Below are 24,805 nucleotides of genomic sequence, written 5' to 3'. Positions count from 1 at the left end.
AAAGCTGTTAGGAGCATTCAGCATTTTTTTTTCTCATGGAAAAAATGCTCTAAAAAACTCAACAAAACCAATTTTTTTCTGTTCCTAAATGCTGAAGCTTGAAAAATGTAACCAGCCTAAAATAGTGTGCATGGACACATAGGATAACACTCTTTAGCTTCTAGGAGCTTAAAAAATGCTAGTGTGCATGGAGCCGTGTTGCTAACTGAATCAGAAATAGTGGGGTCAATTACTGAATTTTGTAAACATGACAAAGACTGATGATTTTAAATAACATTGGTGTGACTATCAAACTATTAAGACAGTTTCTAAAATAAATTAAAGAGGAAAATACTTGTTTTGTTACTTTTCTGAGATGGCGTTTAGGTCAATTTCTACATTCAAATCAAAAAAGGCTTAGCCGATTGTTTGGTAATGACACACAAAGCTTGCTCTGAATATAAACACATGGGGAAACCCACATATACAAATCAAAATTTGTTAACACAGGCTTGATTCAGAGCAGATCAGCCTGTGCTCAAGTATGCAGGGCTTACAGCATGATGTCTGGGACTTCCTATACACATTTCATGCAATGCTACTACATCTAATCTGCACTTCTAGGGGCCGTTTCTAATCCCCAGAAAATAAACCGTACAAACAGAAAACATGTTTTTTAACCACATGACAACTGAAATCTTCCAAACGTAGACCTCTAGTTTAAAAGATCACACACACACAAAAAGAATGTAACTATACATTTGTTACCTTGCCCAGTTCTTAAGGGACCTTTTTTTGTGTTTAAAAAAAAAAAAGCAGCCAAATGCCACTTTTACATGCATTTGTTCTTTTTTCTTTCCTCTATGTTAGCCTATGTGTCCATGCACACTGGGCCATTTTTGCAGACACATTAGAAGAACAAAAAAAAAAACCACATCACCAGTGCATTCAGAGGAGGAGTGTTTGGACAGAAAAAAAACGTGTAATGCGTATAAGCACTAGACATGTTTATGCACGTTCGTGTATTAATGCATTGACCAGGGCGGACTGACCATTTGGAAACTCGGGCACTGCCTGAGGGCCTGGGGTCAGTAGGGGGCCCCATGAGATGTCCCTGGTACCTTTTTCATAGGCTTTTTTGAGTTTGGGCAAGGACACAGGGGCCCCATGATCCCCTTTTGCCCCGGGGCCCCATGAGTTGTCAGTCCGCCCTTGGCATTGACACACATACTATGTGTGAATGCACACAAATGCATGTGCAATATGTGGCTTTTACTACATTTTTTTTAGGCAGCTTTTCTTCTGCTGAGAGGAAAGGCATTCAGAAGCTGAGAAAATGCTCAGTATGCAGGAGGCCTAAAGGAAGTGACTTGCAACAAAAAAGGTAGCATATGTTTCCTGTGGCCAGTGTCTCTGACTTCATCTCTGTGCTGCAGCCTTTACCAGTCTGTCCAGCATATGAGACTTCCAGGAATATTGAATTTCCCATATCCAGTCACACACACAGAGCATGATGCAGGACAGGCATCTGATATTATCAGATGTGTACAATGTTAAAGAGTCATACAGAATCTTTAGCACTGAAACAGAGGGGAGGAAGGAGGCATGTACCATAGGAGAGGTGAATATTACAACAATTTCTTGTGCAGGAATCGTTTTGATGCATTATTTTAGAATCTAAGATGGTCACTTTGACCACTGAATTTGCTTTACAGGGAGTCCTATTGCTGTCAGTAACATCAGATGTGACTAACAGACTGAGAGAAATAAAACATGGTCTGCAATACTAAGCAGGAAGCAAAGTATAGAAATACAATAAGTAACTATGGCTACTCATAGGTATCTGTTCCAAAACCACAAGCAGAAACAAGGTTTTGAAATCATTAACCACTTGCTGTCCGCCTGCTGTTTATAAACGGCAGGACGGTGGCGCTCCAGGGGCAGGTTGCCGTTCATAAATGGCACCCGCCAATTCTAGCTGTGCGCGCTCCCTGGGAGTGCGCAGCACCGCGATCCGGTGCCCGCTGTGTCCTCCGGACAGAGTGAAACACCGATTGTTGGACAGGACCTCTGTACGAGGTCCCGATCATGTAATCACTGATTGGCCAATCAGTGATCACGTGCAAAGTAGTAAGCAAGATGTCACTTGTGACATCATTGCTTACTACGTGTGAAATCTGTGAATGATCACAGAGATCACATGGTACAAGGCTATTCAGAACAACCTTGTACCATATGACAAGCTGTGACCAATCACAGCTCACTCAGTAGTTCTCAATGGCTGCAAGAATGCAGACAGAGAGAAAGAGAAATGATTGCTTTTACATCCTATATGGGTATAAAAGCAATCACTGTAAAAAAAAAAAAAAAAAAAATCTTCATCACTCCCCACAAGTAGTACAGTGTCACCATGGTGACACGGTACTGCTAGGGTGACAGTATGTAAAAAAAAAAAATAATAATAATAATATAAAAAAAAAATAAACATGTAAAAAAAAAAAAGTTTAAAAATTATAATTTTTGGTTATAAACTAATTTGGCTTATTTTTTTAACTAAAAATATAACAAAATACATTTTGGCCAAGATTTATGATGAAAGATTATTTATTTACAAAATGTTATAAGAAAAACACTTTTTTTCACAATTTTTGGACATTTTCATTTACATAGCAAAAAAAATAAAAATCCCAGCGGTGAATAAATACCACCAAAATAAAGCTTTATCTGTCTCAAAAAAATGGTAAAAAATTCATATGGGTACAGTGTTGCATGACCACGCAATTGTCATTCAAAGTGTGATAGCACTGAAAGCTGAAAATTGCCCTGGACAGGAAGGGGGTAAAAGTGTCTGGACAGGAAGTGGTTTTAATACTCACTGATAAAATTCATAGTTTCTCATTTAATTTGTAAACTGACAAGAACACAACACAAGTTTGTTCAATCCAAGCAAAAACTGAAAATGTTTACTGCTTATTGATTTTATAGTTCGCCGTTGCTCTTATCAGGTGAACTACATGAAAACAGAGAGCTGCATTAATGACAAATGATACTGCAAAGTGTAATCTGTGTAGCAATGCCTTACATTCAGTTATAATTTCCTATTAGCACACATTATCCATTTATAGCTAGGTACAGTTGCTTTCTAAAAAAATGTAATATTCAAAATCAAGTATATTATTTCTTTCACAAAGAAAAAGCTGACTTGGCTCATGGCTGAGAGTCAGATCTATAGTGTTCATTTTAGGACATCCCTCCTACATACCTTTGATCTATCCTTGTAACCACCCACACCCAAATCCAGACCTCATCTGCCTGACAACACTGTATTCAGAGCAGTAAGATCTGTAGCAGGAAGGAGATGATTATACTAGGTCAGAAGGGGCAATCTAGGAGGAAGACACATGTAAAAAAGATATGTGTAGGAGGATATAATATGAATACTTTTTCATTTTGTCTTGCACAACTGAAGAGCATGAGAGGATACCATAGCTGCAGAAATGCCTGAAATGCTAGCCTGGAAATGTCTAATTATCCACTGCTCTCTATTCACAGTGCTTAGCCAAGTGTAGATCTGCAGTTTACAGCACACAGAAGCTTAAGCAAGGTAAGAAAAAGAAAATCAATTTTGAGATCTGCATTTCCAACATCAAAATGCCATCTAATCAGTAGAGCTCATTGATCCCACTGTATGACAACACAGTTTTCATTTTACGTTTTGTTAAAAGGAAGTAAACTATTTCACAGAAAAGCTTCACCTCTGTTACTACACAGCGTCTGAACTAGAAAAACGGGATTTAAAAAATAAAACTAAAAATGGTAAACTTCATAACCTATAAATGACCTCTGGAACTAAATACATTCTTACCTTCGGTTTTTCATTCACCTGTCCTGTTTGGTGCAATACTTACTATAATAATAGTAAGGGACAAAATATGCTATTTGGATATTAAGCGTTTAGTTGGTAGATAGAAACTGAAGCTTATGTAAACATAGCAATTCACAAAAAAGGTATGTTTTCCAAGTCCTTGTTTGTAAATTCCTCTCATTCCATGTCAAAAAATACTGCACAACCCAAGAATGTCAAATAAGTTCCCTCTCCTTACACAGCACAATAGAGAAAGAAGTGTGCACGCTAAACCTGTTAAGTTACAACAACTAATCATGGATTGGTTCTCATCAGTCACACCAAATATGCATTTCTGAAAATCAACCTACAATATCTGTTTAACCACTTGCCCTCCAGAGGATTTACCCCCCTTCCTGACCAGGCCATTTTTTTGCATTACGGCACTGCGTTACTTTAACTGACAATTGCGTGGTCATGCAACGCTGCACCCAAATTAAATTTCTGTTCTTTTTTTCCTACAAATTGAGCTTTCTTTCGGTGGTATTTGATCGCCTTTGCGGTTTTTATTTTTTGCGCTATAAAAAAAAAAAAAAAAGACAGACAATGTTGAGAAAAAAAAACAACATTTTTTACTTTTTGCTATTAAACATGTCCAGTTAGAAATTAAAAAAAAAATGCACTAACACTGTGCTAATGACACGTGGCAGGAAGGGGTTAACATGAGGGTCAATCAACGGGTTAACTGTGTGCTGAGTGTGTTTGTGCTTCACTGTAATCACACTGCTTTGCATGGCTGTGCTATGCACAGCCATCTAAAGCAGTGTGTACAAGCTGACAGGAAGGAGAACTGTGTTGTTTACAGACAGTTCACCTCCCCGTCGGAGATGCTCGGTAATCACCGGGCAACAGCGAATAATCACTAGCCGGGACCCGGTGATTGACAGCCATGGCCATGAATGGCGGCACAGGTAAGGTGCATGTGCGCCCCCTACCCAGAAATGCAAAACCACGTGTATATATATGTGACTTTGCGCACCCGTGCCGCCCTGTAGCAGTATTACTGCTACAGGGCAGTCGGGAAGTCTGCATGTAACCCTAAGGGCCCATTTCCATTGGTCTGTTGCGTTATGCAGCAAACTAGCTTAAGGCAGCCCATTCATTTGAATAGACCAAAGCTGACCAAAAATTAGATATGCACCAATGTTGTCCAACACCCACTAAGTAATGTGTTAACTGTGTTGTAATTGGCTGCAATGCATTTGTTGTGGGTTGGTGCATTAGAGACCATTGAAAATGAATAGCAGCACATCACACTAACACAAGGAATGTGTGTTGCAGTAGAACACTGGAGATGTGTTTATAGGCATGGGAACATTCAATATACAACAAAACACGTTCAGATAATATTTAACATTATTTCAATAAGACATGTCCAAAGACGTGCTGGTATGTAAATCGGATCCTGTCTAAATTGGCCCTATTATGTGTATGTATGAATGTGAGTTAGGGACCTTAGATTGTACATCCCTTGAGGGTTAGGGATTGATGTGAATGTACAACATATACAGTGAGGAACAGAAGTATTTGAACGCCCTGCGACTTTGCAAGTTCTCCAACTTAGAAATCATGGAGGGGTCTGAAATTCACATTGTAGGAGCATTCCCACTCTGAGAAACAGAATTTAGAAAAAAAAATTCAGGAAATCACATTGTATGATTTTTAAAGAATTTATTTGTCTTGCACTGCTGAACATAAGTATTTGAACACCTAAGAAACAGCAAGAATTCTGGCTCTCAAAGACCTGTTACTGTGCCTTTAAAAAGTCCAGAGGAGGCATGGGAGAAAGTCATGTGGTCAGATGAGAGCAAAGTAGAACTTTTTGGTCTAAACTTCACTCGTCGTGTTTGGAGGAGAGAGAATGCTGAGTTGCATCCCAATAACACCATCCCTACTGTGAATCATGGGGGTGGTAACATCATGCTTTGGGGGTGTATTTCTGTGAAGGGGACAGGACGACTGCACTGTATTAAGGAGAGGATGAATGGGGCCATTTATTGTGAGATTTTGAGCAACAACCTCCTTCCCTCAGTCAGAGCATTGAAGATGGGTCGTGGCTGGGTCTTCCAACATGACAACGACCCGAAGCACACAGCCAGGATAACCAAGGAGTGGCTCCGTAAGAAGCATATCAAGGTTCTAGAGTGGCCTAGCCAGTCTCCAGACCTAAATCCAATAGAACATCTTTGGAGGGAGCTGAAACTCCGTGTTGCTCAGCGACAGCCCCGAAACCTGACAGATCTAGAGGAGATCTGTGTGGAGGAGTGGGCCAAAATCCCTGTTGCAGTGTGTGCAAACCTGGTCAAGAACTACAGGAAACGTTTGACCTCTGTAATTGCAAACAAAGGCTTCTGTACCAAATATTAACACTGATTTTCTCAGGTGTTCAAATACTTATGTTCAGCAGTGCAAGACAAATAAATTCTTTAAAAATCATACAATGTGATTTCCTTTTTTTTTTTTTAAATTCTGTCTCTCAGAGTGGGAATGCACCTACAATGTGAATTTCAGACCCCTCCATGATTTCTAAGTGGGAGAACTTGCAAAATCGCAGGGTGCTCAAATACTTCTGTTCCTCACTGCATGTAAAGCACTGCATAAATTGACCGCATTATACATAAGTACCTGTAATAAATAAAATAAATAATAAGGAGATATCATCAGACTTCAGCCTATCAAAACCCCTGAGAACTACGTGTACCTATAGGCTACTGTGTGCTACTTGCAGACTATGTGGTACAATCTAGCAATATCAACAAGTGGAAGCAAATACATGTGCAAAGTGCTAAGATTTGAAATTTGGTTGGCACTTGTTAATTTGGTAGTACCAATTTACACACCTTAAATTATATAACCTATAGGTGTTTTCTTCCTGAATTAAGTTACCTTTTAACAACCCTATGCTCAATGGGTACAGCTTGTTCTAACCCAGTGATATAATGTGTGTAAAATATATTGGCTTTGAACAGCCTTTTATGTTTCCTACCAGTGGAGTTTTCTCTAAAATTAGCATTATTAGTATATGCATAGACCCAGAGGTGTAACTAGAACCTTCAGGGCCGCGATCAAACAACCATTAAGGCCCCCCCTGACCTCTGGTACTGGGCTCCTTTCCACTGATCCCAGGGCACTTTATTATTTTCCCAAAGTGAGACCCTTTCACATGTTCTCCAGTAGGACCCCTTCCTGCCATCTTGGGTACAGTTACCACCTTTTCTTTAAACCAAACCTGAACACTTCAGCAGTGCACAGCAAATTTTTTTTGTAGTATGCACCATACATATATTTTATTAAATAACATTTCTAATCATATGGATCTAATCATAAGAGTCCCGCTTTACAACATAGTTCCCCCTTTACATCTGAACTCGCAGAGTTCTCCCTTTACATCTGAACTCGCAGATTTCCCCCTTTACATCTGAATCTGCAGAGTTTCCTCTTTACATCTGAACTTGTGGAGTTCCCTTACACTGTAAGGGTGGACTCTACAGACTTTGATGTAAGGGTGAACTCTGGGTGCTCTGACTTAAGCAGGAACCCAACTCTGATGTAAGGAGGAAACTCTAATGTAAGGGGGAACACTGCAGACTGGTAACCAGAGCCCCAACATACATCAAAGTTCCCAACAATCCCCTTTCATCATGATTCTCAAGAGTCCACTGAGCCCCCCTCCCTCCTGACAGTGTCCACATAGCATCCCCCTTACACCCCATGCTGTCCAGTCAGGCTCATATTCTAGCAGTAATCCAAGGTAAAAAAATAAAGTGAGAGCAAAACATGATTTGAAAAGTGAATGACACAGAAGTAAGCCAATAGCATACAGGGAGAATTGGGGCTCTTGATCTCGCCTTCATCCAGCATTCTTGTCTAAAAACTGAATTTAGGCAAACACACTGCTTAAAAACATATGTGGACTTTTTTGCTTGCTCAAAGGTTTGTAGTTCTGTTGAATCTCATTTCTTGTGATGTAGACACCCCTGCTAGGCACCAAAGCCATGTTTTGAAACTCTGTGCAGACTACAGTAGCCTGCTCCAGAACCTATCGCAGCCTGTGATTGGACAATGAAAGAGCAAAAGCTCATTGATAAGGTCATCCTTCAGCTCCCCCCCCCCCCTCTCCAACTTTGAAGCCTAATACATATGATGAGAATACCGGATGAATGATCGCCCTTTTTTTTCTTTTTGTATGCGAGCATCCATATTGAAAACGAAGAGGTTACTCAACAAAAATTGTCATATGATAGAACAGAATTTTGGAAGTGAAAACGTAAATCGTATGATCTGGTATCTTACGAGAAAAATTTTCATGTTTGTCCCTTCGGATAATTTCAGATGAACTGTCGTGATCGGCTCTCAAAAGCTTTGTACGAACGATCAGATTATCGTAAGATGATTTCGAAAGTGGTATTTTTCATATGATTTTCTGATTGTGTGTATGAGGCTTAAGTGTGTTCCCCCTATGTGTACCCTTCCTCACTCAGTCTTGCTGCGCAGGGGATTGCAGAAGGTTAAAATACTTATGCACGTTTTATGGAAAAATATATATTATGCATGTGAGATAGGGCCCTTAGAGTGTACGCTCTCAGATAGCAGCTACTGGTGTAAAGGTACAGTAAATATAGTAAAATGCTGTGTAAATTATTGGTGCTATTTTTTATTCAACCACGAATACAACACTGGCATTCATGATAAACAATATGTAGAATAAAGATTCTGATCCTGACGCCATTCTTTTAAAGGACTGCTATAACAGCAACAAACAATTAACAAAATGCACAGAGTTACTATTAACACGCACAGCTATGTAGGAAAAAGTATCCACAGATTAATTCTGATATTAAGGCCCCATTCACACCTATAAATCAAAGCTCCAAAAACGTTCAGCTATTTAAATCCCACGTATTTCATTAGTGGCTGTTGAGTGCTCAATTGCCTGTAGCTTGAAGCCTGATTATCCAAAAGTGAAATAAGCTACTTTTGAGGCAAATATGGGCATTTTTGGCACCATTGACTTCAATGGGAACAATGGTTTTAAAGGCTTTTATTTAGCTTGTTAGAAGTGGTCTCCTCCCCCTAGTGCTTTCGATTTGCTAAAATATAAAAGCCTAGAACTTGAATACAGATGTAAAATGCTTGAAATACCCTTCTAAACTGCTAGCATACCTATACAAAAAAAAAATCATGTGTGAATCCAGCCTTAAGGCCCAAATCCATGAAAATGAAAAATTCCCCTAGACATAACAAGCAATAAACCCTTGCAGTATGGGGAGCTGGGGTGGAATGGGGCCCACTACAAGGGTTTATTGCTTGCTATGTCTAGGGGCAAAGTATAAATACTTTCCTTACTCCTCACTCAAACAGGCACCTTCCATCACTGCAATCAATCCCCAGCAGCTGCTCTGTAAGCTGTAACTGGCACAGAACACATGAAAGCCTCCTAAACGTACAATACAGGGGTAAAGTCCCTGTACCATACAAGATGACACTGAGGCTCCGCCCACAGACTGTAGATTCTGGCAGAGAGTGCTGGAGCCAGCCAGAGCAGGGAGACAGGTAAGTGATGCAGCCTTTATTGTAATCCCCTAAACAAAACAAGCAATTAACCCTTGCAATGCAGAGTTGGGATTTAATATATATGTAGTTTTTTTGTGCAGAGTATTTCTTTATTTAGCTTCCAGTGTACACAAGAGAAGGCAACAGAATGCCAATTGGTTGTTTTCATTCATATGAGCTGAGAACAAAAAGGGTAATGTTGAATAATACCAGTCCTCCACAATATACTACTCCAAGTTCTGCTTTAATAAAATGAAAATTTCACAAATGTATCCATAAATAGCAATGAAAGCTGTTTCACATAAACTTTATGAAAATTAATTTAGGGTAGTAGTCCTGTAAATAATACCAATCAGGTTCAAATGCTTTCAGCTATTAGACCTACGGTTCCTACCACGTTGTTTGTTTCTGATGACTGTGGTTGCTACAATGGCTAACTCAGCTTGAACCACAGTTTAGTATGGCATGTCATGAAATTAGTGACCCAAGAAAAAGAATGTCAGTGTAAGGATTTCAGCTGTGAAATCACACTTCTTCAGATTGTTTCAGATTTATTTGCCTTTATCAAAGATTGGATGTGGATTAGCAGCAGGCAAAATGTTAGACTTTGAGGGTATGATATGTACAGTGGGGCAAAAAAGTATTTAGTCAGCCACCAATTGTGCAAGTTCTCCCACTTAAAAAGATGAGAGAGGCCTGTAATTGGCATCATAGGTAGACCTCAACTATGAGAGACAAAATGAGAAAAAAAATCCAGACAATCACATTGGCTGATTTGGAAAGAATTTATTTGCAAATTACGGTGGAAAATAAGTATTTGGTCAATATCAAAAGTTCATGTCAATACTTTGTTATATATCCTTTGTTGGCAATGACAGAGGTCAGACGTTTCCTGTAAGTCTTCACAAGGTTGGCACACACTGTTGCTGGTATGTTGGCCCATTCCTCCATGCAGATCTCCTCTAGAGCAGTGATGTTTTGGGGCTGTCGCTGGGCAACACGGACTTTCAACTCCCTCCCAAGGTTTTCTATGGGGTTGAGATCTGGAAACTGGCTAGGCCACTCCAGGACCTTGAAATGCTTCTTACGAAGCCACTCCTTCGTTGCCTGGGCGGTATGTTTGGGATCATTGTCATGTTGGAAGACCCAGCCACGTTTCATCTTCAATGCCCTTGCTGATGGAAGGAGGTTTGCACTCAAAATCTCACGATACATGGCCCCATTCATTCTGTCCTGTACATGGATCAGTCGTCCTGGTCCCTTTGCAGAGAAACAGCCCCAAAGCATGATGTTGCCACCCCCATGCTTCACAGTAGGTATGGTGTTCTTTGGATGCAACTCAGCATTCTCTCTCCTCCAAACACGACGAGTTGTGTTTCCACTAAACAGTTCTTTTTTGGTTTCATCTGACCATATGACATTCTCCCAATCCTCTTCTGGATCATCCAAATGCTCTCTAGCAAACTTCAGACGGGCACAGACATGTACTGGCTTAAGCAGGGGGACACGTCTGGCACTGCAGGATCTGAGTTCCTGGCAGCGTAGTGTGTTACTGATGGTAGCCTTTGTTACGTTGGTCCCAGCTCTCTGCAGGTCATTTACTAGGTCCCCCCGTGTGGTCCTGGGATTTTTGCTCACCGTTCTTGTGATCATTTTGACCCCACGGGGTGAGATCTTGCGTGGAGCCCCAGATCGAGGGAGATTATCAGTGGTCTTGTATGTCTTCCATTTTCTAATTATTGCTCCCACAGTTGATTTGTTCACACCAAGCTGCTTGCCAATTGCAGATTCAGTCTTCCCAGCCAGGTGCAGGTCTACAATTTTGTTTCTGGTGTCCTTCGACAGCTCTTCGGTCTTCACCATAGTGGAGTTTGGAGTGTGACTGTTTGAGGTTGTGGACAGGTGTCTTTTAGACTGATAACAAGTTCAAACAGGTGCCATTCATACAGGTAATGAGTGCAGGACAGAGGAGCCTCTTAAAGAAGAAGGTACAGGTCTGTGAGAGCCAGAAATCTTGCTTGTTTGTAGGTGACCAAATGCTTATTTTCCACCATAATTTGCAAATAAATTCTTCCAAATCAGCCACTGTGAATGTCTGGATTTTTGTCTCTCATAGTTGAGGTCTACCTATGATGCCAATTACAGGCCTCTCTCATCTTTTTAAGTGGGAGAACTTGCACAATTGGTGGCTGACTAAATACTTTTTTGCCCCACTGTATGATATACTAAACAGTTTTACAAATTACTTCAAACTAAATGCGGGTGCCAAATAGACATGAAAATGCCTCTCAAAAAGCTCTTACCAATTCCAAACAGCACAGGCACTGAGCAGTACTTCAATCTAGAATTTCACAACCAGAGGGACATGCCAGGCTGGCCATATACTGATACATTTCTTTTGATCAGCCAGTGGTCTGACTGGAAAAACTGAATGGATTCCCCCATCTACAAAACCAAGGTGGATAGAGAAATCATCCCTCATGTGTTATTGTATTCTGAAAGCAGGGTCTTTTCCACTGTCAGAATATACTGATCAGTGTTGCAGCATGGATCGAACAAGCCTGCTCGTGAAAAGTGAATCATTAGATCGACTTCTCGTGAACAGGAACGGCCACAGATGGACTAAAATTTGTCTATTCCCTACTGAACCAGCTAAATTTCAATCCATCTATGGCCAACTTCAATCACTCTCCTAAACTGCCAAAGGAAAGCAGGAACATGCACGTTTGTATCAATAAAGCCCCTCACACATGGTCATCCAGCGCAACCATCACATTGGGATTAATGGGTAGTACCACCTCTTACCACTGGAGACAGTCAGATGCTCTAGTCTACTTGATGCTGTTTAGAAAAGAAGCACTCACTGCATGGAGCCACAAGGGACCACATATAGTGTAGTAATTTATTTAAAATGTAGAATCTTCACATCAAATAATAAAATATTGCATCCAGATGCCAGCAAACATGATCATCATGACATACAGTATATCATAGTGCACTTACAGAGATGGCCGCCAGCTCCAAACATGGAAGTGGAGGTGTGATGTCAACATATAGCTCAGCCGCAACGTGTCCCCTGAAGGCATGCATTCGCACAAAATGCATTGGGGGCGTCTGGATGCAATATTTTATTATTGATGGTGAGTTACTTTCGATGCAGTACAAATTTTCACGTTGCTTAATTTGTGTTTTGAGACGCTGAACGTTTTTTTCTGTTACATCATTTGGGTATGGTTTACTTACCGTATTTTTCGCTCCATAAGACACACTTTCTTCTCCCCATAAAATGGGGGGAAATGTCTGTGCGTCTTATGGAGTGAATATGGAGTGGCCTGCCCGGTATTCCTGCCGCCGCCATGTTAGAATGCCGGGCTGGCCGCTCGGCTCTTCTGTGCAGCAGAACCTGCTCTTCGGTCCTACCTGTTCCTTGATCCAGCGGTGTCCTCACTGTCTTCTCTCCCTGGTGCCGGCATCTTTAGTGTGGGCACTCGGCTATGACAGCTTGTGGCTTAAAAGCCGGGTGTCCACTGCGCATGCGCGAGAAGCGATGCGCTTTGTAAATGGTCCGGATGTCTCCTGGGACCTGTCATGTGTCCCAGAAGACTGAGAGGGAGGACAACTCCGCAGAAGAGGGAGCGGGTACCTTTCAAATTCGGGTACCCGTTCCCCCCTCTTTCCACTCCCCAAAGGTCTGCAGTCTCTGGTCATCTGCTGTAGTGTGTCCGCAGTCTCTGGTCATCTCCTGTACTATGTCCGCAGTCTCTGGTCATCTCCTGTACTATGTCCGCAGTCTCTGGTCATCTCCTGTAGTTTGTCCGCAGTCTCTGGTCAGCTCCTGTACTGTGTCCGCAGTCTCTGGTCATCTCCTGTAGTATGTCAGCAGTCTCTGGTCATCTCCTGTAGTATGTCCGCAGTCTCTGGTCATCTCCTGTAGTATGTCCGCAGTCTCTGGTCATCTCCTGTAGTATGTCCGCAGTCTCTGGTCATCTCCTGTAGTATGTACGCAGTCTCTGGTCATCTCCTGTAGTATGTACGCAGTCTCTGGTCATCTCCTGTACTGTGTCCGCAGTCTCTGGTCATCTCCTGTAGTATGTCCGCAGTCTCTGGTCATCTCCTGTAGTATGTCCGCAGTCTCTGGTCATCTCCTGTAGTATGTCCGCAGTCTCTGGTCATCTCCTGTAGTATGTCCGCAGTCTCTGCTCATCTCCTGTAGTATGTCCGCAGTCTCTGCTCATCTCCTGTACCATGTCCGAAGTCTCTGGTCATCTCCTGTACCATGTCCAAAGTCTCTGGTCATCTCCTGTACCATGTCCAAAGTCTCTGGTCATCTCCTGTAGTATGTCTGCAGTCTCTGGTCATCTCCTGTACTATGTCTGCAGTCTCTAGTCATTTCCTGTACTATGTCTGCAGTCCATTGGTTTAGAATATTTTTTTTCTTGTTTTCCTCCTCTAAAACCTAGGTGCGTTTCCTTTCATTTATATGTAAAATGAAATGTTTTACAATGTGAGGGTTCACATATACTTTAAGTGGTCACAATTCTTGCCTTGCAGCCCTGGAATTCTTGGTTCCACTGCATACTGACTGTGGCAACTTTATGCTTTGTGTTCACATATGCTTTCTCTCACAATCCAAAATACATACTGGTAGGTTAACTGGCTTTGACATGCCGTTCATTGTATGTAAACATGAGTGAATATGTTAAAGAGGATAGATAATAAACTCCTTAAAGGGAAGGCACTGATATCAATGTCCATTATAAAGCACTGCACAATATGGTAATGTTTACTAGAACTAGTAAGTAAATAAACTACACAGCCATTGTTCGATCAGAAGGCAAATCTACAGAGCAGATGCTTCAAATCAGGAAATGACATCAGTAATGTCAAAAATACACGCTCTAAATAAACATACACTATATACAGATCCTGATATTGTGATTTTTGTATGGATTCCAAAATGTAATCTTGTTGCCATATGCACAAAGAATACAGTAAGAGGAGTGTGGTAGAGCTGCTTCAAACCTAGAGACTGATGTGAATTAATCTATGTACTCTCTAATGCACTACATAATATATCACTGCTATATAGTGGAAATATAAAATAAATTTACTATAAAAATACCTATTCATAAGGCAACAAAAATAGTAATACTAATAGCCGATACATACATTTCTAAAGAAATATTAATGGTAAAGATAATCTCTCGTATAAAGATTCTGTAGTCCGTAAAAATCCATCCTCAGTAATAACACAAATTTACCATCTTGGCTACTAGTAATTCATTGCTGATGAATTTAAAAATATAGAGAATTATTATAATTATATGCACAATCTAATCTCCAGTGTAACCTGTGTGTGACTATATGTGAGGTATTTTTATTCCATAAACTAAATTATGTTATTCCATAACATAAGTAATGGAATATCTCACCTTGTATTCCATATAATCGGTTTAACCGTGACCGTCGTGCTTCGTCACTGTATGGAACTGCCAACCAGGGCATCTCACTGAAATACTGCTTAAATGATTCTTCTGACCTAAGTAATGAAAACAAAAAAAAAAAAATCTTGTTTACAGTCATGTCACATTTTTAGTAGCCATTATGCACACTGTAAGATGATATAACAGGTCTCCACTGACACCAGGAATTCTGTACCCAATATAGAACCAAGTAATAGATGTTTGATTCTATAAAAAAAAAAAAAAGTTAATAATGTAAATGTTTAAGAGAATGCTAAAAGATCAGTATTTGTATAGTACTTGATAACAGCATGTTAGGAACAGAAGGTGGTTGTCCATATAACCCACAGGGTGGGTGGTCTGTGAGGAAAGCAGAGCAAGAACTGGGACCAGCACCTTGTTGAAAACCTAAGAAACACAGGACAAACCAGTTTCTTCCCTGGATAATTTAGATGAAGGGGCCACTTCTGAAGAAGCTAAGCAAACACTTCTGCAAGCTATTATACTTTTTTATTTAATTCAACCAGCGGGTTGAACAAAAAAGAAAATGTGCTGATTCCCTCATCCACACATTTCTTCTGGATAGGGGAATCACTCCTGCATTGCTACTGTGTTACAATGGTCAGTGTTGCCAGCTATAGCAACAGGCTGGTTGTACAGAATTCGAACGAGAGAGAAAATAATTTTACAGTGACTACAAAAATCCCATTTTCTCTTCTGTTCATTGAACGATGCAATCTACTCTTTAGATTTTGACCAAGGACATGTCCCAAAGCAGCGCCAGAAGCAAAGTGCGTGGGCTCATAGTTTAACATACATACATATTAAAGAACACCACAGCAAAACTCAAACTGCTGTCTGCAAAACCTTACTGCCAAAACTAGCAGAGGCAGCAATGTCAACTTTGTAAAATTTGATAAAAGCATGACCAAACAGTTGCCTTGCAAACCTGAGAAACAGAGGAACAATGATGAAGAGCCCAGGGAGTACTTAGAGCCTAGGTAGAATGACCAGTAATGGGAAACTGAGGTTCCCAGCCCAAGAGGGCATAGGCATGAACCACTGTCTGACAAATCTATTTAGAATTGTTGTACGAGACCACCTACCGATTTCTAGGACAACCTATGAACAAGGAATCCATTTTCCAAATAGAGGCGGTATAACTCAGGTAAGGTGCCAAAAATTCTAACATCCTGGTCCACATCCAAATAATGAAGCATTACTCATTCATATCAAACACTGACACAAATTTCAGCAGGAAAAATAACCAAGGCTAAAATACCACCTTATCTCTATGTAGCACCAAAGAGAGTCAGAAGAGGAATTTCCTGACTGTTCTCGAAAAGAGATTTATATGAAGGATTGAATAAACTATATTTAGATCCTATGGCGTCAGTGGCATAACTCCCACAACTGCTTGGGTGTAAAGCAGAAACCTGACTCTTAAAGGTATTCAGGAACAAAAAAACCTGGATACAGGGAGCAGAAAAATACTGTGGCAGGCTGGAAGTGATTGGGGTTTTAACTGGGCCAATCTCTTAACAGCAACATCGTAACCCATCATTCTGTGTCCCTTAATGTTTTTTTTTAAAATAATAAACATGTTATACTTACCTGCTCTGTGCAACAGAAGTGCACAGAGCTGCCCTGATCCTCCTCTTCTAGGGTCCCCCGAATCACATTGCATGCATCCATAGACACAGACAGAGCGGCTCGGCACCATGCTGCATCTTCATCACAGGATTTGACTGACAGCAAAGTCTTTGAGAGCAGGGAGAACTGCTATAGATGGGCACAAGGCTCGAGTGAGTGAGTATAAGGGCGATATCGAATGAATATAGAGGAGATATTACTACCTAAACAGGAAATGCATTAAGGTCAAAATGTTTAGGCTTTAGAACCACTTTAAATAGAGACATAGCCATCTTGCTTGCTCCTGAGATGGACTAGAGACTATGAGATTTGTAGTGTGCATAGAGCAGTGCACGTGACCGCAGCTAGTATGCACTGCTTGTTCCAAACAAATTGAAGTGAGAGGGAAAGGCAAAGGTTTAGTAGCTCATGGAGGATTAATGAAAAATTATCTATGAATGGGAGAGGTGTACTTTTCATCCATCTGCCCATCTTTCATTCCTAGAGCGCTTTTCATTAATGGAAGCTATAGTACAGCTTCTATGAATGGAGGATGGGGGCATAGTCCCTCAAATAGAAAAAATTACTACCCTGTGCTATGTATGTAAGAAAAGTTCATCAAACAATTAAACAAAATAAACAGCTGTACTCACTGTGTCTTCTCACCAAAATAAACAAACAAATTAAATTAAATGTGTTGTGCTGTTCAAAATATTAGTTCTCTAAAGTGGAGGTATGTTTGTTTATTTATTTGTTTGTCCGCTTCTATGATCCTTTGAAAACTGGCAGCCATAAGTAATGGTCCTATAGAGTATGGTGGCCATGTGAGGGCCGTCATTTACATCCAGTATATTGGTGTGGTTGAGCGCCCTCTGGTGGACCATATTATTAACCTATATAGTCCTCTTTGCTGAGCTTCACCACTATTTCTGTTGCCCCAGTGACGTCGTCCTTTGGCACGTAACGCGCCGGGTTAGCGTTGATGTCATTACGCCCGCCGGGGCGCTGAGCGCTTTTGTATCCGATATGCTTCTTGATTTAAATCGCTTGTGAGTAACAGTCTGTTTTAAATAAACATTTTTATACAAACTGCACCATGAGCGACCCCTCTTCCTTTTTCTTATGTGGGTCTGCTGACTGATCTACCTCCATAATTTAAACCGGCACCTGATGGCGGTGTTACGAGTGGGGTCCATACTAATCTTACCAAAGACTGATTGCCATTGGAGCTCCAAATGCTGATCCATCCATCCATGATTGGGTTTTTTTCATAAAGCTCCGTCAGACCTTGATTTAGAGGTCTCAGCTTCTGGTGGGTCGGCTTGTATTTTTTTGAACTGCATGCACAGTGGTGAAGATTACAAGCACATATCACTTTTGGTTATCATTTGATGCATGGATTGAGCACGATTCCATCACACCATCTTGGTTGTTGGATTTCATAAATTTTATTTATATCTATTTTTGTCACCACTGAGTTATTGAGGACTTTATTACTGTTATGAATTATTTGTACACTTTATGGCTGTATTTACACACTTTAGTGAACTAATATTTTGAACGGTGCAACACATTTATTTTAATGTAACAGTCCCTTGAATGGTATTAACCTCTGCAGTACCAAAAGATTACAGCTGCAGAAATAAGGGAAATCAGAGGACAGAGTATTTCAAATAAAACCGCAGCCAGCAGCACAAGGGTGGCTTTGTATTAATTGTATGTAAATTCCCTTGTACAGATTGTACAGAATGGTCTTTTTTTTTTTTTTTTTTTGGCATGCTAGTTTCATATAGAAAATGAAGAGGTTACTAAACTTATGAAAATTCTTGTACAACTTCAGGAGTGATGTAATGTATTGCATTGTATTCTTTCATTTCTGAACATGCATGGTCTTGGTCTTCTGATTTTTTTTCAGATGAATACTGTACCGATTTAAAAAAAATAATAATTCTGGTATTGTATGAGAAAAATGTTCATGTTTGTCCTTTCAGATAATCTTGCATGAACTGTCATGATCGGCTCTCGAACATTGTGTACTAAAGATCAGATTATCATATGATCACTTCAAAAGTGGTACTTTTCTTCTGATTTTCTGATCTTATGTACTAACTAGGCATATGATAACAAAGTTATACCTATATCTTTTTTTTTTTTTTTTTTAAAAACAAGCAAAGCTTTATTTTAAAGTAAAGTCTCTTGTACTTTTTTAGATTTTGAATAAACTTAGGCTTTAAAGTGGAATTCCTGCTTACATATAACTAGCCTTAACCTTTTCCCACCTGGCCTATGGCCAGATGGTGGCTGGGCGAGCACCTTGCCGTTTCGGGTGGACGCCATATGGCGTCCTTTCGGACATGCGCAGTTTGCACGCCCGCAGAGCCGCGATCTGTCACCGGCCATGTACCTCGGACACGGCCGATGACAGATCTGAGTACCGGCCCCGTTGCCGACAACATGTGACCTGCTGTGACCAATCAGAGCAGGTCACATGACAGTTGTATACAAAGGATGGCTTCATTCATGCCATCCATTGAATACTAGTGTGCCTAGATGTGAATGGTCACAGCGATCACATGCACAAGCTGGGCCAACCACAGCCCAGCTGTGTCATGTGATTAGCCATGGCCAAATCACAGCTAAGCAAAAAAAAAAAAAAACCCCTGAATGAATCGATGTCATTCAGGTAAATGCTTGCTTATAGCAAAGTAATTCTTTGCTATAAGCAAATTGTGTAAAAAAAAAAAAAAAAAAGCAGTGATCACTTCCCCAAAGTAGTACAATGTTACTATGGTAACATTGTACTACTTTGGTCATAGTGAAATATGAAAAAAAATCTTTAAGAAAAAAAAAAGTAATAAAAAAAAAAATTTTTTTCATACTGTCACCAGTCAGTGCCCCTGATCACCGCCATGCCAGTTATATGATGACGCTGTACTGCACTGATGACAGTATGTAAAAAAAAAAATAGTGAAAATAATTTTTAAATTGTTTCATTTTCTGAAAAAATATGACAAAAAATTTTAACGTCAAAAAACTCGCCATGCCTCTTATAAAATACTTCGGACTGTCTACTTTGCAAAAAGGGGACATTTGGAGGATATCTGTACTGATCTGACATTCCTGGCCCTCAAGAAATTAGATTGGCCGTCAGTACTTCAGGATTGATCAATATTCAGATCTATACCATAGTTTGTGAACTCTATAACTTTCCTACAAACTAAATAATACATCCTAATTTGGGTTATTTTCACCAAAGACATGTAGTAGAATACATTTTGGCCTAAATTTATGAAGAATAATTATTTATTTGCAAACTTTTATAAAAGATACAAAGAAAAACTTGTTTTTTTTTCCAAATTTTCAAAAAATAAAAACCCCAGCGGTGATTAAATACCACCAAAAGAAAGCTCTAGTTGTGTGAAGAAAATGATAAAATTTTAGTTTGGGTACAATTTTGTATGACCGCGCAATTGTCATTCAAAGTAGGAAGGACAGGAAGGGGATAAAAGTGTCCAGTATGGAAGAGATTAAAACTGTCTCTTCCACTCTCCTAACATCTACGTTAACTAGCCTGTGTAAGAAACATATATAAAGCTAATTGGTGCTGCGCTTATTCTAAGTGAAAAGTAAACTCCTATTATAAATATACCACACAAAATATTAATAATAGTGAAAATGCTATGATAATATACACAAAATTAGAAATAAAATATAGAATAGAATACACATGAAACATCCAAACTTATGGATAACAGTGAAAAACACCCACAATTCTTTCATAAATTGTGCCCACATAAAACAGTGATATGATCCTTAAATAGGATCCCAAAAGAACAGTGATAATAAATAAAGCTACAAGACTTCTATAATGCAACTAAATTGTTGCTATAAGAAATAATGGGAGCATCTTCTTTTATATTCCTTTTGGCTGCATGAGAATTGGCCGATCCTAATTTTACTGCTTTGGAGAGGGTTCCTGCTGTGCTGGTACCCACCAGTAAAGGGGACTGATCCATCGCTGTACCCGATACCTTTTGGAAGTGGGTCCTGGCTCCTGGTTGATGCGATATTGTCTGAGAAAGGCTTTTTGGCCCTGCAGGGTCACTCCATGGAGGTGAGGGGGCATTTCACCTAGTGTTGGATCTCATCGTTTTGTGTATACACCTTTAAAACACCAGCACTATCTAAGAACTATAAAACACCTTCACTGTTTAAGGTGTATTGGACTTCACATTTTGGCTGGAATATATGGAGTTCATGTGACTTATTATATGTTGGGTCATTTATATATATTTTTAGGACTAATTTGGTCCATATAGTTCAAGTCACTTATTTAATTATTAACTTATCCCCGATTTAGGGGTCACTGTTCTGTGGTTTTCACGTATATTCTATTCATCACTATTTTCACTTTTATCTGTAAGTTTTGGCTGATTATTTTTTTCAGCAACAGAGTTGTGTTGCATAAAGCCTTGTGGCTTAATTTTCATTATACACAGTTTCAACAGTTCTTTTGGTTTTTCACTTTCACCCATTTTTCATTATGTTCACTGTGAATACGGACATCTTGGGATTACCGTATTTTCCAGCGTATAAGACGACTTTTTAACCCATGAAAATCTTCTCAAAAGTCGGGGGTCGTCTTATACGCGGGGTGTCGTCTTATAAGCCGGCATACGGCGCGCTGAAACTTACTTCCGAGCTGGTGTAGCGGCAAGATGAGTCCCCCCCATGAAGATGTGTCTCCCTGACGCATCTGTGCATGTCACGGTTTCAGAGACGATCAAGCGATCACAGAGATACTGCATCCGACCTCTCTCCTTTCCATGATGCTTCTATCCATCTTGCGGGAGCGTCGGCGATTGATCCGCGGGATCAGCTTCAGCGCTGCGTGCACTCAGCGGTGCAGCCTAAAAGGGGTTAACTGAGGCAGTTCTGTGCTATGGATGGTGATCAGCGATCGGCTACTTCTGCCGAAAACCGTGACATGCGCAGATGCGTGGAGAAGCTGTCCATCTCCAGCTTCAGGGACAGGCGCCCTTTAGCTGAGCCACTGTGCGCTACATCCTGGCCAGCCGCTCCTGGAGCAGCCCCCTCTCCCTGCTCTCTGTGGTTTTCTCATGCCGGCAGTATCACATTGCGTACTACCGCTCAGATCGTCTTGGAGACAGGGAGGGCTCGGCAGGCAGGGAGAGCTGACCCACCCAATCCAAGCAGGCTTTGTATGCAGTGTGCACAGAAAATACATCGCTTGCTGTGATTGGCTGGTTGTTGTATACTGGGTTGGATTGGCGATTCTGAGGGAAGGCAGGGGGAAGCAGGAGCATCTGCACTTCAGCCAATTCTAATGTTGGAACAGCGGATCTCTAATGAAGTTTGGTGTGCATCTTATCTGTGGTGAAAAAACAGAGTCTATCTGGTGAGCATATGTTTTTTTAATATTTATTTGGTGTGCGTTGGAAGAGGGGTAGTCTTATACGGCGAGTATAGCCCAAACCCTATATTTTACCAGGAAAAGTAGGGGGTCGTCTTATATGCCGGAAAATACAGTATTTCTTATAGCAATTATTTAGTTGCATTATAGAAGTCTTGTGGCTTTATTTTTTATCACTGTTCTTTTGGGATCCTATTTAAGGATCATATCACTGTTTTATGTGGGCACAATTTATGAAAGAAGCAGTATATATTTTTCACCCATAGTCATCTATTTATTTCCAGTGGTGTACCTAGGTTATCCCTTTATGTTTGGGTGTTATTCACTGTTATCCATACGTTTGGATGTTTCATGTGTATTTTATTCTATATTTTATTTCTAATTTTGTATATATTATCATATCATTTTCACTAATATTAATATTTTGTGTGGTATATTTATAATAGGAGTTTATTTCTCACTTAGAATAAGTGCAGCACCAATTAGCTTTATATTTGTCATTTTCCCATCTGGTATATGGTAAGGTGTTAGCAGCTTTTTGGTTATATTGATTAGGAGGCCTAGAGCATGGGAGGACCATATAGATATATGTGTAAGAAACATGCATATACTTACCTATTTTCAGGCCACTCTGATAAAGTCCCGTGATCCGGCTCCCCTATGTAAGCCAGTGCAGCTGCAAGGGAGAGGAGGAAGCACCAACAACAGATGGGCCATTGAAACCTATTGGTGATGCCACTGCTCCAAGCTTTACTAGCTGTTGTCAGCAAGCTCGCCCCTCTCCCCTGCAGTTGCTGCAGGCTAACAGACAAAACATCAAGCGAGCAGACCGGCCTGAAAATAGTTAAGTACTGTATTTTTCGCTCCATAAGACGCACTTTTTTCCCCCCAAAAAAGGGGGGAAAATGTCAGTGCGTCTTATGGAGCGAATATGGAGTGGCCGGTCCGGTATTTCCACTGCCGCCGTGTCAGAATACCGGGCTGGCCGCTCAGATTTGCAGTGTCTTCCCGGCTTCTGTAGTGTGCGTGACAGCCGGATCCCAAGTGCGCATGCGCAAGAAGCGGTGCTGTTTGTGAATGGTAAGGCAGTACCTGGGACACATGACAGATCCCAGAAGCCGCCGGACCAATCACAAAGTGCAGCTCTTCTCGCTCATGCGCACTGGGCATCCGGCTGTCCGCAGAGCGCCCACACTACAGAAGCCGGGTAGACAGCGCGCGGCTGGATAGAGGAACAGGTAAGATCAAAGAACAACTCCGTGGAAGTAAGAGCGGGTACCTGTCAAATTCAGGTACCCACTCCCCATCCCTCCCCAAAGGTCAGCAGTCATCTCCTGCACTGTCCGCAGTCTCTGGTCATCCCTGTACTGTCCGCAGTCTCTGGTCATCCCCTGTACTGTCTGCAGTCTCTGGTCATCCCCTGTACTGTCCGCAGTCTCTGGTCATCCCTGTACTGTCCGCAGTCTCTGGTCATCCCCTGTACTGTCCGCAGTCTCTGGTCATCCCCTGTACTGTCCTCAGTCTCTGCGTCTCCTTGTACTGTCTGTAGTCTCTGGTCATCTCCTGTACTGTGTCCGCAGTCTCTGGTCATCCCCTGTACTGTGTCCACAGTCTCTGGTCATCCCCTGTACTGTGTCCACAGTCTCTGGTCATCTCCTGTACTGTGTCCGCAGTCTCTGGTCATCCCCTGTACTGTGTCCGCAGTCTCTGGTCATCTCCTATACTATGTCCACAGTCTCTGGTCATATCCTGTACCGTGTCCGCAGTCTCTGGTCATCTCCTGTACTGTGTCTGCAGTCTCTGGTCATCTCCTGTACTATGTCCGCAGTCTCTGGTCATCCCCTGTACTGTGTCCACAGTCTCTGGTCATCTCCTGTACTGTGTCCGCAGTCTCTGGTCATCTCCTGTACTGTGTCCGCAGTCTCTGGTCATCTCCTGTACTATGTCTGCAGTCCATTAGTTCAGAATTTTTTTTCTCCTGTTTTCTGCCTCTAAAACCTAGGTGCGTCTTATGGTCAGGTGCGTCTTATGGAGCGAAAAATACGGTATATACATCTTAAATAGGTTAGTTAGCGTAGATGTTAGGGGGCAGTTTTAAGGATAGTTAGGTCTAAGCAGTAATTCCACGTTAAGTAAAAAGTTATTGTTGAATAAGCAGGCATAGTATAAATATAGAAATTGCTCTGTTCCACAGTGGGTGTACAGGTGTGAGGAATGAAATGGTTAAAACAAATAGATACAGTACAATCTTATTTAACTGACTCCATAAACTGCCATTTTACAACACAACACCAACTGATCTGAGCACAAGATCTCATCAATGCCATATGAGTCATCCTGGTGTATTCAGAGTTTTGGAATTTTTAAGAAAAATGTCTTGCAGAACTAAACTTGCTGGTTAAAATGCTCTTCAATTCTAAATGTTGGATATGCTTACACAGAGAAAGTTTATTTCCATGGCTGACAACCACAATACCTTTTACTGTAATGCATTTAGCTATTAAAAAAAAAAGTTTCCTGGAAAAGTTATCGGTCGCCTGACAGTTCTTCCTTCCAGCACTATTCAGCTGTTGCCAGCTAATATCATCTCACCAAGATTAGGTTTATGTCCCCAGATAAATGAAATAAATTGGCAGTTGTCCTGTGTTTCTCTGTGTCTCTCATTTTCTTGCTGGTTTATTGAGCACATAACTTTCAGTTACACTACAGACACAAAGACTACACGGGCATTCATTTAAACCTTTGATCGTTCTGTTGATAGGACCACCAAAAATTGATACAAGCAGTTTTTACATCACACACAACTTTTAATTTAGTCAACAGGTATACCTATATATTTCA

General features: G+C 40.8%; 1 protein-coding gene across 1 annotated transcript in view; it reads right to left on the bottom strand.

The window, feature by feature from the left end:
• NXN (nucleoredoxin) overlaps nucleotides 1-24,805 on the bottom strand; it is a 230,416-nt gene that overhangs the window by 61,437 nt on the left and 144,174 nt on the right. The window contains exon 5 of the mRNA XM_089668446.1: nucleotides 14,869-14,975. Coding sequence (XP_089524572.1) covers nucleotides 14,869-14,975 — 107 coding nt within the window. The remainder of the gene's footprint in view (nucleotides 1-14,868; nucleotides 14,976-24,805) is intronic.

Source organism: Staurois parvus, unplaced genomic scaffold (assembly GCF_062004578.1).
Source record: "Staurois parvus isolate SC_StPar_1 unplaced genomic scaffold, SC_StPar_1.0 ptg000058l, whole genome shotgun sequence".
Lineage (NCBI taxonomy): Eukaryota > Metazoa > Chordata > Amphibia > Anura > Ranidae > Staurois > Staurois parvus.
This window is presented reverse-complemented; position numbering and strand designations above follow the sequence as displayed.